General features: G+C 36.3%; 1 protein-coding gene across 3 annotated transcripts in view; it reads left to right on the plus strand.

Annotated features, from left to right (window-relative positions):
* Positions 1 to 15,538, plus strand: part of VPS13A (vacuolar protein sorting 13 homolog A) — a 268,740-nt gene that overhangs the window by 82,725 nt on the left and 170,477 nt on the right. For all 3 annotated transcript variants that reach the window (XM_043890712.1, XM_043890713.1, XM_043890714.1), the window contains exon 23: positions 9,050 to 9,188. In XM_043890712.1, coding sequence (XP_043746647.1) covers positions 9,050 to 9,188 — 139 coding nt within the window. The remainder of the gene's footprint in view (positions 1 to 9,049; positions 9,189 to 15,538) is intronic.

Below are 15,538 nucleotides of genomic sequence, written 5' to 3' on the forward strand. Positions count from 1 at the left end.
ATTATTATAGCCATTTCTGCTTTCTTCTGGGTATTATTGGCATGGAATATCATTCACTTTCAAACTGTTTGTGTCCTTAGATCTAAAGCAAGTCTCTTGCAGAAAGCATATAGTTTGGTCTGTTTTTTTAAAAAATCCATTCTGTCAGTTTATATCTTTGTGAAGTTTAAACCATTATGTTTAAAATAAATACTGATAAACAGTTTAATTTTGTCATTTTGTTACTTTCTGTGTGTCTTACAGCTTTTTTGTCCTTTTTTCCCTCCCTTTTGGCCTTTGTGTTTAGTTGATTTTCTTGTTTTGACATGTTTTGATGCCCTTCTCTTTTCCAGATATGCATCTTCTATAGATAATTTCTTATTAGTTATTTTCATGGAGATTACTTGTAACATTGTAAAGTTGACTATCTTTTTAAAATTGACATCAGCTTAATTTAATTGCATACAAAAACTATTATTTACTGCTTAACCCCCTCCATTTTGTCATTGATGTCAGAAATTATATCCTTATTGTATATTTTGTACCCATTATCATAGATTTATAATTATTTTCATGCATTTGTCTTTTAAATCCTGTAGGAAATAAAAGGTGGAGTTAAAATGAAAAGTCATAGTAATAGTTGGTTTTATCTGTTGAGTAAGACTAGGCTATTTAACTGATTTAGTTTAGTCTAAATAGTTTTAGACTATCGCTAGCTAGCCCTTTCACCTTTTCTCTCCACCAGTAATTTTTCTCCCTTGCAAACATTCAAACCTCAGCTACAGATCTACTTAAAAATTTAAAGAAAGACATATCTAACAACTACCGGACAGTAGATAGGCTAAGGGGAATACTAGAGAGGCAACAAGAGAATGCTCATATAGTAGTGGTCAAGGTTTTGTGCCTGAAGTATGGGTGGAAGGGATAGTAGGAAGTGGTGATAGCTTGTCTCTCTTGCATATGCTATGTTATGTACCTTTTTCATACTGTTGTACTGTTGCGGCCATGTGAAGGGAAGAGACTTAAAAGAAACCTGTGTACTTTTTTTTTTGCCTTTCAAATTATAATGATTCAGTTCTCTAGGAAACATTGTACAGTTTACTAACTCTCATTGTCTTATACTTCCTTAATCGAAAATATCAAACTGGGACTCTGAGACCCTTGAAGAAGAGGAATATCAGGATGTAGTTTGAGAAAGAAGGAAAGAAGACCATTCTATACATTTTGCTGTTTTGTATAGTCAAGCATTAGGTGTAGGTTAATTTTAGATGCAAGGCTTACATTCTTTGGGTTCCTTTCCAGATGTTTTCCTGCCTATTTATTATTGTCTGATATTGCTTTTAAAGTTTGTCAGTGCATGAGAAAAGTCAAAGATGTATGTGATTTCCTGTTGTAAAAGTGATTATGAATAAAGCTCTTTTCCAGCATTTTACTTAAGTGTGTTACAGGGTACCAAAAAAGATATTATTGACAGAAGAAATGGCTAACATCCCTTGCTTTTGATTTCTCTATAAATATATGATTAGGGAGAATTTATGTCCTGTAATATAGGGAATACGTATAGCATAGCAGGAATTAAAGTAGCTGATTAAAATGTCTTTATATAGATAATGGAATGCAATAGTATGTGAAAGATTAGTTCAATGTGACAGTAAGCAGACTGTTTCTTTTAAGAGCCAGATAGTAAATATTTTAAGCTTGAAGTTGTGTCATCTGTCACAAGTACTCAGCTCTGGTGCTTGAACATGAAAGCAGCTGTAAACAGCACAGAATGAATATGTATAGCTGTATTCCAGAATACTTTATTTACAAAAATAAGCAGCATGCTGGATTAATCCATGGTCATATTTTGGCAAACTCTGGTTCAGTGCATTACATAGTCAACAAAAGGGAAAATCCTCCAGGAAAGAAAGCTCTTTGTACTCGTATCCTTATAATACTAAAATGGCTATGAATTAGGACCAGAGATGTGTGCCTAAAGTAATCACAGGCAGAAACTATAATGATTTAGAAAGATGAAATCTAAGAAGCATTTGATTTTAGTTTTGTAATGTGGGCAGTGTAAAGTGGATATGACATTACATAAAATCCTCGAACTCTACAAGTGTCAGGGAACTTTCTTTGCAGTTTGAGCTTAAAAAGTTTAAGGCAAATGAAAGGAAATCCTCTTATTAATTGGTGGGTAGTATTTTGGCACCTGTCGTCTTCACGTTGTTCAGTTGCCTTACTAAAAGAAATTGAAAATAAGTTTAGGTACATTAATGAGATGGATCCATAATGTGTACCTGTTAAATTAGGATATATGGGATTAGTTAAAAATACTTAGGCTGTTAGAGATAAATGAAAGCTATAATTTTTCCAAGGAATTCAGATATATTTTTAGCAGTCATTGTGTATGACTGAAAAGTAAGTTTTAAAAAATGCAGGGATAAAAATTGTGAATGAAAATTTATTCTGTCTTTGACGTCAGTCTATTTTTAAGATATTCTTTTTAAAGACTTTCTTCATATTGCAGCAGTTTCAGAGTCACAGAAAAGTTGATAGGAAGCTCCAGAGATTGTCCTTATATCCTTGCATCCACCCATGCATGAAAATGAAAAATGCTCAGTTGTGTCTGATTCTTTGCAACCCCATAGACTAGTCCATGGAATTCTCTTGCCCACAGTACTGGAGTGGGTAGCTGTTCCCTTCTCCAGGGGCTCATTCCAACTCAGGAATCGAACCAGCATCTCCTGCATTGCAGGTGGATTCTTCACCAACTCAACCACTAGGGAAGCCTAAGACTTTTGGAGCAGGAAGCCTATCCCTTCTCCAGTGGATCCTCCCGATCCAGGAATCAAGCCAGGGTCTCCTGCGTTGCAGGCAGATTCTTTACCAACTGAGCCATCCATGCATAGCCTTCCCCATTAACAACATCCCTCACCAAGTGGCACACTTGTTAGATATACATTAACAGATCAGACTTACATTGACACATCATAATTACCCAAAGTCTGTAGTTTACGTTGTATTTCACTCTTGGTGTTGTATGTTGAGTGGGTTTGGACAAGTGTGTGACATGTATCCATTTCCAGTGGTCATGTGTGGATGTGAGAGTTGGACTGTGAAGAAAGCTGAGTGCCAAAAAATTGATGCTTTTGAACTGTGGTGTTGGAGAAGACTCTTGAGGGTCCCTTGGACTGCAAGGAGATCCAACCAGTCCATCCTAAAGGAGATCAGTCCTGGGTGTTCATTGTAAGGACTGATGTTGAAGCTGAAACTCCAATACTTTGGCCACCTGATGCGAAGAGTTGGCTTATTGGAAAAGACCCTGATGCTGGGAGGGATTGGGGGCAGGAGGAGAAGGTGATGACAGAGGATGAGATGGCTGGAAGGCATCACTGACTCGATGGACATGAGTTTGAGTAAACTCCGGGAGTTGGTGATGGACAGGGAGGCCTGGCGTGCTGCGATTCATGGGGTCGCAAAGAGTCGGACACGACTGAGCGACTGAACTGAACTGATTGATAGACTTTATCTTATAGAGTATTTTCACTGCTTTAAAAATCTTCTGTTTTATCTCTCCCCTATCACACAAGCCCTAGTAAGCACTGATCTTTTTACTGTGTCCATAGTTTTGCCTTTTCCAGAAAGTCATATAGATGGAATTATAGACGAGAAAGACTTTCCAGGTTTGCATCTTTCACTTAGTAATATGCATTTGAGGTTCCTCCCTATCATTTCCTGACTTGATAGGTCAATTTTTTAATGCTGAGTAATATTCCATTATCTGATGTATCACAGATTGTGTATCCATTACCTTCTGCAGGACATCTTGGTTGCTTCCAAGTTTAGCTATAAAATTGAAATATAAAATTTTTGTGGATAAACTTGATTCATATAAATTTATGGGCAAAGCTGTTATAGACATCCATGGATTTATGGATAAATTTATGGATAAATCCCCATAGGATTTATGGGGACATAACTTTAAACTCCTTTGGGTAAATATCAAGGAGCTGTTATAGACATACATGGTTTTATGGATAAATTTATGGATAAATCCCCATAGGATTTATGGGGACATAACTTTAAATTCCTTTGGGGTAAATATCAAGGAGCAAAATTGCTGAATCATATGGTAACAGTATCTTTAGTTTTATAAGAACCTTTCAGACTGTCTTCTATACCCTTTTGCATTGCTGTCGGCAGTGATTGTGAGTTGCTGCTGCTCCGCATCCTTACCATTATTTACTGTTGTCAGTATTCCTGATTTTGGTTGTTATAGTAGGAGTGTAGTAGTATCTCAGTATTCTTATTTTGATTTGTATTTCTCTGATAGTATATAATGTGAAACATCTTTGCTTATTTGCTGTCTGTATGTCTTCTTTGATGAGGTGTCTGTTAAGATCTTTGGTCCATTTTTCAACTAGATTGCCTTCTTATTGAGTATTATAAACTTCTTGAACTTTTTGGATAGTAAGTATTCCTTTATGAGATCTCTGTTTTGCAAATATTTTCTCCCACTTGGTAGCTTGTCTTATAATTCTCTTGGAATTGTCTTTTGTAGAGCAGAAGCTTAAAAAAAATTTTTTTTTTAATTCATTACTCTTTGTTTTGGCTGTGGCATATGGGATCTTAGTTCCCCAAACAGGGATCAAACCCTTGCTCCCTGCAGTGGAACCACTGGATTGTCAGGGAAGTTCCAGAAGTTTTTTAATTTTAACCAAATCCAGTTTATCAATTAGTTCTTTCATGAATTGTGCCTTTGCATTGTATCTATCAAGTGATCATCTAAAAAAGCATCTGAAAAAGTCATCTAAGTTTTCTTTGATTTATCTTTATGGAGCTTTATAGTATTGGGTTTTAAATTTAGGTCTCTGGTCCACTTTCAGTTGGCTTTTGTAAAAGGCATAAAGCTTATGTCTAAATTAATGTTTTTGCGTGTCAATATTCATTTATTCAGCACCGTTTTTTTATTTTATTTTTTTCATTTATTTTTTTTAGTTGGAGGCTAATTACTTCACAACATTGCAGTGGGTTTTGTCATACATTGACATGAATCAGCCATGGAGTTACATGTATTCCCCATCCGATCCCCCCTCGCACGTCCCTCTCCACCCGATTCCTCTGGGTCTTCCCAGTGCACCAGGCCCGAGCACTTGTCTCATGCATCCCACCTAGGCTGGTGATCTGTTTCACCGTAGATAATATACATGCTGTTCTCTCAAAACATCCCACCCTCGCCTTCTCCCACAGAGTCCAAAAGTCTGTTCTATACATCTGTGTCTCTTTTTCTGTTTTGCATATAGGGTTATCGTTACCATCTTTCTAAATTCCATATATATGTGTTAGTATGCTGTAATGTTCTTTATCTTTCTGGCTTACTTCACTCTGTATAATGGGCTCCAGTTTCATCCATCTCATTAGAACTGATTCAAATGAATTCTTTTTAACGGCTGAGTAATATTCCATGGTGTATATATACCACAGCTTCCTTATCCATTCGCCTGCTGATGGGCATCTAGGTTGCTTCCATGTCCTGGCTATTATAAACAGTGCTGCCATGAACATTGGGGTGCACGTGTCTCTTTCAGATCTGGTTTCCTCAGTGTGTATGCCCAGAAGTGGGATTGCTGGGTCATATGGCAGTTCTATTTCCAGTTTTTTAAGGAATCTCCACACTGTTCTCCATAGCGGCTGTACTAGCTTGCATTCCCACCAACAGTGTAAGAGGGTTCCCTTTTCTCCACACCCTCTCCAGCATTTATTGCTTGTAGACTTTTGGATAGCAGCCATCCTGATTGGCGTGTAATGGTACCTCATTGTGGTTTTGATTTGCATTTCTCTGATAATGAGTGATGTGGAGCATCTTTTCATGTGTTTGTTAGCCATCTGTATGTCTTCTTTGGAGAAATGTCTGTTTAGTTCTTTGGCCCATTTTTTGATTGGGTCATTTATTTTTCTGGAATTGAGCTTCAGGAGTTGCTTGTATATTTTTGAGACTAATCCTTTGTCTGTTTCTTCATTTGCTATTATTTTCTCCCATTCTGAGGGCTGTCTTTTCACCTTACTTATAGTTTCCTTTGTTGTGCAAAAGCTTTTAAGTTTCATTAGGTCCCATTTGTTTATTTTTGCTTTTATTTCCAATATTCTGGGAGGTGGGTCATAGAGGATCCTGCTGTGATTCATGTCGGAGAGTGTTTTGCCTATGTTCTCCTCTAGGAGTTTTATAGTTTCTGGTCTTACATTTAGATCTTTAATCCATTTTGAGTTTATTTTTGTGTATGGTGTTAGAAAGTGTTCTAGTTTCATTCTTTTACAAGTGGTTGACCAGCTTTCCCAGCACCACTTGTTAAAGAGGTTGTCTTTTTTCCATTGTATATCCTTGCCTCCTTTGTCAAAGATAAGGTGTCCATTGGTTCGTGGATTTATCTCTGGGCTTTCTATTCTGTTCCATTGATCTATATTTCTGTCTTTGTGCCAGTACCATACTGTCTTGATGACTGTGGCTTTGTAGTAGAGTCTGAAGTCAGGCAGGTTGATTCCTCCAGTTCCATTCTTCTTTCTCAAGATTACTTTGGCTATTCGAGGTTTTTTGTATTTCCATACAAATTGTGAAATTATTTGTTCTAGTTCTGTGAAAAATACCATTGGTAGCTTGATAGGGATTGCATTGAATCTATAGATTGCTTTGGGTAGAATAGCCATTTTGACAATATTGATTCTTCCAATCCATGAACACGGTATGTTTCTCCATCTGTTTGTGTCCTCTTTGATTTCTTTCATCAGTGTTTTATAGTTTTCTATGTATAGGTCTTTTGTTTCTTTAGGTAGAGATACTCCTAAGTATTTTATTCTTTCTGTTGCAATGGTGAATGGTATTGTTTCCTTAATTTCTCTTTCTGTTTTTTCATTGTTAGTATATAGGAATGCAAGGGTTTTCTGTGTGTTAATTTTATATCCTGCAACTTTACTATATTCATTGATTAGCTCTAGTAATTTTCTGGAAGAGTCTTTAGGGTTTTCTATGTAGAGGATCATGTCATCTGCAAACAGCGAGAGTTTCACTTCTTCTTTTCCTATCTGGATTCCTTCTACTTCTTTTTGTGCTCTGATTGCTGTGGCCAAAACTTCCAACACTATGTTGAATAGTAGTGGTGAGAGTGGGCACCCTTGTCTTGTTCCTGATTTCAGGGGAAATGCTTTCAATTTTTCACCATTGAGGGTGATGCTTGCTGTGGGTTTGTCATATATAGCTTTTATTATGTTGAGGTATGTTCCTTCTATTCCTGCTTTCTGGAGAGTTTTAATCATAAATGAGTGTTGAATTTTGTCAAAGGCTTTCTCTGCATCTATTGAGATAATCATATGGTTTTTATGTTTCAATTTGTTAATGTGTATCACATTGATTGATTTGCGGATATTAAAGAATCCTTGCATTCCTGGGATAAAGCCCACTTGATCATGGTGTATGATTTTTTTAATATGTTGTTGGATTCTGTTTGCTGGAATTTTGTTAAGGATTTTTGCATCTATGTTCATCAGTGATATTGGCCTGTAGTTTTCTTTTTTTGTGGCATCTTTGTCTGGTTTTGGAATTAGGGTGATGGTGGCCTCATAGAATGAGTTTGGAAGTTTACCTTCTTTTGCAATTTTCTGGAAGAGTTTGAGTAAGATAGGTGTTAGCTCTTCTCTAAATTTTTGGTAGAATTCAGCTGTGAAGCTATCTGGTCCTGGGCTTTTGTTTCAGCACCATTTTTTGAAGAGAGTGTCTTTGCTCCATTATTTGTCTTTGCTCTTTTGCCAGAGATTCAGACTGTTTTTGTGGAGGTCTGTTTTGCACTCTGTTCTGTTCCATTGATCTGTTTGTCTGTTATTTTGACAGTAGCACAGTGTCTTGTTTACTGTAGCTTTAGAGTAAGTCTTGAATCTGGGAATGTCAGTCCTCCAACATTGCTCTTCTTCAGTATTATGTTGACTAGTATGTTCTGGGTCTTTTGCCTCTCCATATAAATTTTAAAATCAATTTTTCCATATCCATTAAATAACTTCATGGGATATTGATTGTGATTGCATTGAATCTATAGACCAGTTGGGGATTAACTGACATCTTATCAGTATTGAATTTTCCTACCCTTGAATGTGGACTATCTCTATTTATTTAGTTGTTTGTTATCAGAATTTTATAATTTACCTCCTATGAATTTTGTATTTATTTTGTTAGATTTATGCCTAAGTATTACTTTCTTTAAATGCTAATATAAATGTTCTTATGTCTTTAATTTCATATTATATTTGTCCTTTGGTATATTGGGAAGCAGTTCACTATTCTATATTAATCTTATATTGTACAACTATGCTGTATCAGCTTATTAGTTTCAGGAATTTTTTTTATAGATAATTTACATAGATAATCATGTTGTCTATTGACAACGACAGTTTTATGCCTTTACCAATCTGTATACTTTGAAATTTTCTTTTTTTGGCTTACTGCATTGGCATGACTTCTACTGTGATGTTGAAAAGGAATGGTGAGAGGGACATCTTTGTTTTGTACTCAGTGTTGTTGGCAAAATGTTGAGTTTCTCACTGTTAAGGAGGATGTTGGTTGTAGGTTTTTCCAAGATATTTCTTAATTCTAATTTACTGAGAGTTCTTACCATGAATGGGTGTTGAATTTTGTTACATATTTCTCTATATGATTGTGATTTTTCATTCAGATCTGATTTTGAAACCTGGTTTTGAATATATAATCTCTTGGACAAGTTATTTGTACTTGCCAAACCTAATTTCCTACTAGGAACCATGTACATATGGGAACTTATAAGAAACAGGGAGCAGAAATACATTTCTGCCTCATACATTGTGAGAATTATTTATTGTATTACATATCAACTGCTTTCCTTAATTCCTGTTGGTAATAAACACTTCATAAGTAGTAATTGTCAACTGGCATTGACAAAACAATAGAAAATAAACCTTTTAAATATAATGTTGTTAATTCAGCTGATATCACATATGATTATTCTTAGATAATATAAGGTGAATAGTCATTTTTTAAATAGTGATTTCTGTCTTTTTGAAACAGATTCAAGATTTATGGAAACTTACCGTTAGTTTCTTTACGAATCTCAGATAAGAAACTGCAAGGGATTTTGGAACTGATTGAAAGCATTCCCAAACCCCCGCCTGCAGCTGAAGTGAACGTGCCCGTCAGATCACACCAGGTACTGTGTTCTCAGAGTGAATGACAGCAGAATCAAAAGGCAGATTTCACAAAGAGTGTGTAACCACAGAAATGTGGAGTGAAATTCAATTCATCTGTAATAGACTTTTTAAAGTTACATTTTGAAAGAGAAAATGATAAAATAGTTAAAGATGCAAATAGTAAACAAAAGTATGAAATGATGTCTACCTTTCTTCACTTTTCCAGTCTCTATTCCCTTTCCTTTGTGGTTAACTACTGCTTCTCTAGGTTTTTTAAAATGTTTATAGCTTTTGCTAATACACACATGTACAAATATGCATGGCTCTCTGTGTGTATACGTATGTATGTGTTTATATTATAATGTTCTTAAAATTTACATAAATGGGATCATTATACTTCCTGTTTTAAATTTGTCTTTTTCACCATTATTAGCATATGCTATGTACCTTAGAGATATTTACCTGTTCAGCATATACAGATATGCCTTTTTTTTTTTAATGGTGGTACAGTGTTAAATTTTGTGAGTGTACCGTCCTTTGCCTAATGTAATTCTCTTTTGATGGGCTTTTATATTGTTATATTTTTAGTTATAAAAAAATGTCACTGCTTTGAACTTTCTTATACATATATTTGAGTATTTTTTTAATCCATTGGATACATTTCTGGAAGTGGTGGTGTTGAGTAAAATATGTGAATTTTATATTTTAATGAATTTTGCCAGGTTTGCTTTTTGATTACGAATGTTTAGTCCCACCAGTGTTAAATGTTGTTTCTCTGTTCTCATTAGTCTTGAGTATAAACAAATGTGACAGTTTTAGTGTAGTCAGTGAAGCAGAAGTAGCTGTTTTTTTTTTTTAAATTCCCTTGCCTTTTCTATGATCCAGCATATGTTGGCAATTTGATCTCTGGTTCCTGTGCCTTAGCTCAAACTCATGTCCATTGAGTCAGTGATGCCATCCAACCATCTCATCCTCCGTCGCCACATCTTCTCTTGCCCTCAATTTTTCCCAGCATCAGGGTCTTTTCCAGTGAATCAGCACTTTGCATCAGGTGGCCAAAGTATTGAAACTTCCATTTCAGCATCAGTCCTTCCAGTGAATGTTCAAGGTTGATTTCCTTTAAAATTGACTGGTTTGATCTCTTTGCAGTCCATGAGACTCTCAAGAGTCTTCTCCAGTACCACAGTTCAAAAGCATCAACTCTTTGGCACTCATCCTTCTTTATGGTCCAACTCTTATATCTGTATATGACTGCTGGAAAAATCATAGCTTTGTTTGACTATATGGACCTTTGTCAGGAAAGTGATGTCTCTGCTTTTTATTATGCTGTCTAGGTTTGTCATAGCTTTTCTTCCAAAGAGCAAGCATCTTTTAATTTCATGACTTCAGTCACCTTCCGCAGATATTTTGGAGGCAAAGAAAATGAAATCTGTCACTGTTTCCACTTTTTCCCCATCTGTTTGCCATGAAGTGATGGGAGTGATGTCATGATCTTTGTTTTTTAAATGTTGAGTTTTAAGCCAACTTTTTCACTGTCCTCTTTCATTCATTAAAAGGCTCTTTAGTTCCTCTTTGCTTTCTGCCATTAAAGTGGTATCATGCATATCTGAGGTTGTTGATAGTTCTCCTGGCAATCTTGATTTAACCTTGTAAATCATCCAGCCCGGCATTTTGGATGATGTACTTGCATATAAGTTAAATAAGCAGGGTGACAATATACAGCCTTGACATACTCCTTCCCCAATTTTGAAAGTCTGTTGTTCCATGTCTGGTTCTCACTGTTGCTTCTTATCCTGAATACAGGTTTCTCAGGAGGCAGGTAAGGTGGTCTGGTATTTCCATCTCTTTAAGAATTTTCCACAGTTTGTTGTGATCCACACAGTCAAAGGCTTTAGCATAATCAATGCCGCAGAAGTAGACGTTTTTTGGAATTCTCTTGCTGCTTCTGTGATCCACTGGATGTTGGCCATTTGATCTCTGGGTCCTCTGCCTTTTCTAAATCCAGGTTTACCTCTGAAAGTTCTTGGTTCACATACTGCTGTTGCCTAGCTTGAAGTATTTTGAGCATTACCTTGCTAGCATGTGAAATGAGTGCAGTTGTGTGGTAGTTTGAGCATTCTTTGTCATTGCCTTTCTTTGGGATTGGAATGAAAACTGACCTGGAGTGATTGAAGAGCATGTCCCTGCTAGTTATGGCCTGACTAATTGTGGTCTCCTGGAGAAGAGAATGGCAAGCCACTTCTGTATTCTTGCCTTGAGAACCCCATGAACTTTGAAAAGGCAAAATGGTATGATACTGAAAGATGAGACCCCCAGACTGGTAGTTCTTCAATATGCTGTTGGGGAAGAACAGAGAAATAGCTCCAGAAAGAATGAAGAGGCTGAACCAAAGTTTAAACGATGCCCAGGTGTGGATGTGTCTGGTGGTGAAAGTTAAGTCCAGTGCTATAAAGAAAAGTATTGCATAGCAACCTGGAATGTTAGGTCCATAAATCAAGGTAAAATGGATTTGATCAAACAGGAGATGCCAAGAGTGAATGTTGACATTTTAGAATTCAGTGAACTGTAATGGGTGAATTTAATTCAGATGACCATTGTATCTATTACTGTGAGAAAGAATCCCTTAGAAGGAGTGGAATAGCCCTCCTAGTCAGCAAAAGAATCTGAAATGCAGTACTTGGGTGCAGTCTCAAAAATGACAGAATGATCTCAGTTCATTTCCAAGGCAAACCATTCAACATCACAGTAATCCAAGTCTACACCCTAACCAGTAATGCCAGAGAAGCTGAAGTTGATTGATTCTACCAAAACCTACAAGACCTCCTAGAACTAAGACTAAAAACAGGTGTCCTTTTCATCATAAGGGACTGGAATGCAAAAGTAGAAAGTCAAGAGATACCTTGAGTAACAGGTAAGCTTGGTCTTGGAATACCAAATGAAGCAAGCAAAGACTCACAGAGTTTTGCTAAGAGAACACACTGGTGATAGCAAACACCGTCTTCTAGCGATACAAGAGATAACTCCACGTATGCACATCATCAGATGGTCAATACTGAAACAGATTGATTATATTCTTTGCTGCTGAAGATGGAGAAGCTCTAGACAGCAGAAACAAAGGCTGGAGCTGACTGGCTCAGATCTTGAGCTCCTTGTTGAAAATTCAGACTTAAATGAAGAAAGTGAGGAAAACCACTGAGCCATTCAGCTATGACCTCAATCAAATCCCTTGTGACTATACAGTGGAGGTGATGAATAGATTCAAGGGACTAGATCTGGTAGACACAGTGCCTGAAGATCTGTAGTCAAAGGTTCATAATATTGTACAGGAGGTGTTGACCAATGCTATCCCCAAGAAAAACAAATGCAAGAAGGCAAAGTGGTTGTCTGAGGAGGCCTTAAAAATAGCTGAGAAAAGAAGAGAAGCAAAAGGCAAAGGAGAAAGGGAAAGATACACCCAACTGAATGCAGAATTCCAGAGAATAGCAGGAAGAGATAAGAAAGCCTTAAGTAAACAATGCAAAGATACAGAGGAAAACAGTAAAGTGGAAAACACTAGAGATCTCTTCAAGAAAATTGGGGATAACCAAAGAAACATTTCATGCATAGATAGGCACAGTAAAGGACAGAAATGTCAACAGAAGCAGAAGATATTAAGAGGTGGCAAGAACACACATAAGAACTGTACAAAAAAGTTCTTAATGACTGGATAACCGTGATGGTATGGTTATCACATCCTAGAGTGTGGAGTCTAGTGGGCCTTAGGAAGCATTACTGTGAACTGCTAGTGAAGGTGATGGAATTCCAGCTGAACTGTTTCAGATTCTAGAAGATGATGCCGTTAAAGTGCTGCACTCTGTATGCCAGCAAATTTGGACAATCCAACAGTGGCCACAGGACTGGAAAAGGTCAGTTTTCATTCCAGTTCCCAAAAAAAGCGATGCCAAAGAATGTTCAAATTACCATACAGTAAGTTACATCAGTCTATAATTTTTTTGTGTGTGGTATGTTTGCTTGAGTCTGTTGTTAGGCCTAAGAGATTAGGTTAGGAATGTTTTCTTCCATTTATTTGATAAGAATTTGAAAAGGAAGGTTTTAATTCATTAAATGGTGGTAAACTTCTTTATCGAAGCCTTCTTACTTGTCTTTCTTGGTAGAATTTTGGGTACTGATTCAATACCTTTTCTTGTTACAAGCCTGTTCAGAGTTTCTGTTTGTTCTTGAGTCAGTTAAAGTAATTTGTGTCTTTGTAGAAATTTTGTCTATTGAATCTAGGTTATCTGATCTGTGGGCCTTCAGCTTTTAAATCTTTTTTTATTTCTGTAAAATTGGCTGCAATGACTTCAATTTGATTTCTGATTTTAGTTATGTCTTTTCTTTTTGTCTCAATCTAGCTGAAGTTTTGTCATTTTTGTTGACTTTGTCAAGAACCAGCTTTTGGTTTTGTTAATTCTTTTGTTTTTCTTTTCACTGTTTATTTTATCTCTGCTCTAATATTTCTATTATATATATATTTTTTACCTTTGCCGGCTTTATGTTTTGGTTGGTCCATTTTTTACTTGTTTGAAGTATAAAGTAAGGTTATTGATTTTGAAATCTTTTATTTTAATGTATACTTTTATAGCAGTAAATTTCCTTCCAAGTACTGATGTCAAGGTATTTCATACGATGTATTTTCATTGTCCTTCATCTCAAAGTATTTGTAAATTTTCTTGCAATTTGTTCTTTGATCCACTGGTTTGTTTTTTTTAAAGTTTTCTTCAATTTCTGTGTATTTGTGTATTTCCACTTTCCCTTGTGTTAGTGATTTCTAGCTTGATTTCATTGTGGTTGGAGAAGATACTTTATATGATTTCAGTCTTAAAAAATTCTTTTGACACTTGTTTTGTGGTCTGACACATGATCAACCCTGGAAAATGTTCTGCATGTACTTGGAAAGAATGTACATTCTGCTGTTGGCTGGTTTGTTCTGTGTATGTCTGTTATGTCTAGTTGGTGTATAGCATTGTTCAAGTTCTTTATTTACTTACTGATCCTCTGACTAGTTTTTCTATTCTTTATTGAAAGTGAGCTTATTGAAGTCTCCAACTATTACTGTGGAACTTTCTGTTTCTCCTGTTTTGTCATTGTTTTGTTTGCATATTTGGTGACTTTTTTGGGTGTCTTTATGTTTATTATTGTTATATATTCCTAATGAATTATTCCTTTGATTATATATGATGACCTTTATGTCTTTTGTTACAGTTTTTAAAGTCTTTTGTTAGAAATTACCACCGCTGTGGTGATTGCTGTTTGCATAGAGTCTCTTTTTTTTCAGTCCTTTCACTTTTCTGCCTATTTGTGGATTTGGATCTAAAAGGAATGAATCTCTGGTAGACAGCATGGTGACAGGGGATGGTGAGAGACATGGAATCCTGGCGTACTGCAGTCCTGTCCATGGGGTCACAAAGAGTCAGACACAATGAGTGACTGAATAACATCAAAGTAGACAGCATGTAGTTGGATCCAATTTTCTTTCATCTATTTTGTCAATTTGTTCCTTTTGATTGGATGGTTCCGTCTGTTGATATTGAAAGCCATTGCTTGAAGATAGAAATGGCAACCTGCTCCAGTGTTCTTGCTTGGGAAATCCTATGGACAGAGGAGCTCAGTGGACTGTAGACCATAGGGTCAAAAGAGTTGGACATAACTTAGCAACTGACCCACCACCACCACCATGTATTTTCAGCCATGAAATGGCTGTGCTAAATACTGGACTCAACCTGTTCAGTTCTGTTCAGTCACTCAGTTGTGTCTCACTCTTTGCAACCCCATGGACTGCAGAACGCAGGCTTCCCTGTCCATCACCAACTTCCGGAGCTTGCTCAAACTCGTGTCCCTGTTAACCTTTCCAAAAGCGTCATGGAGATTTACAGGTTTCTGGATTAATTGGGTAAGATGTTTATTCCATGCCATTTCTTGTCTTCCTGAACTGAGGATGATGCAATAGAATGTGGCGTTTGTGCTTTTTTTACCCCCTGATGCTTCCATGTTCGGAGTAACCGTACAAGTGTGGTTTGGTTATTGTTCTTTTGCACTTTTTGTTTTAGTGAGCTTTTTTAATGGTTTTTTTAGTCCACTGCCCATTTCCAGTTGATCCACTTAAGACTAAAAGGTAATGTTTTTGCCTTTTTTTTTTTTTAACATGAAGAGAAAATCAGTGTAGTGAAATGTAAATCTATTTCATTCCTCTTCACTTCTTGTTTGTCCTCACTGATCATTTTTTTTTAGTCCAAGAGTCCACAATATTTGTTACTTTTACTTTGTATTTTATTCCTGTGACTCGTTGAAATTCTCCTGTTTTAAGTAATAAAACCAATATAATCTCATATAT

Source organism: Cervus elaphus, chromosome 29 (genome assembly GCF_910594005.1).
Source record: "Cervus elaphus chromosome 29, mCerEla1.1, whole genome shotgun sequence".
NCBI classification, from domain to species: domain Eukaryota; kingdom Metazoa; phylum Chordata; class Mammalia; order Artiodactyla; family Cervidae; genus Cervus; species Cervus elaphus.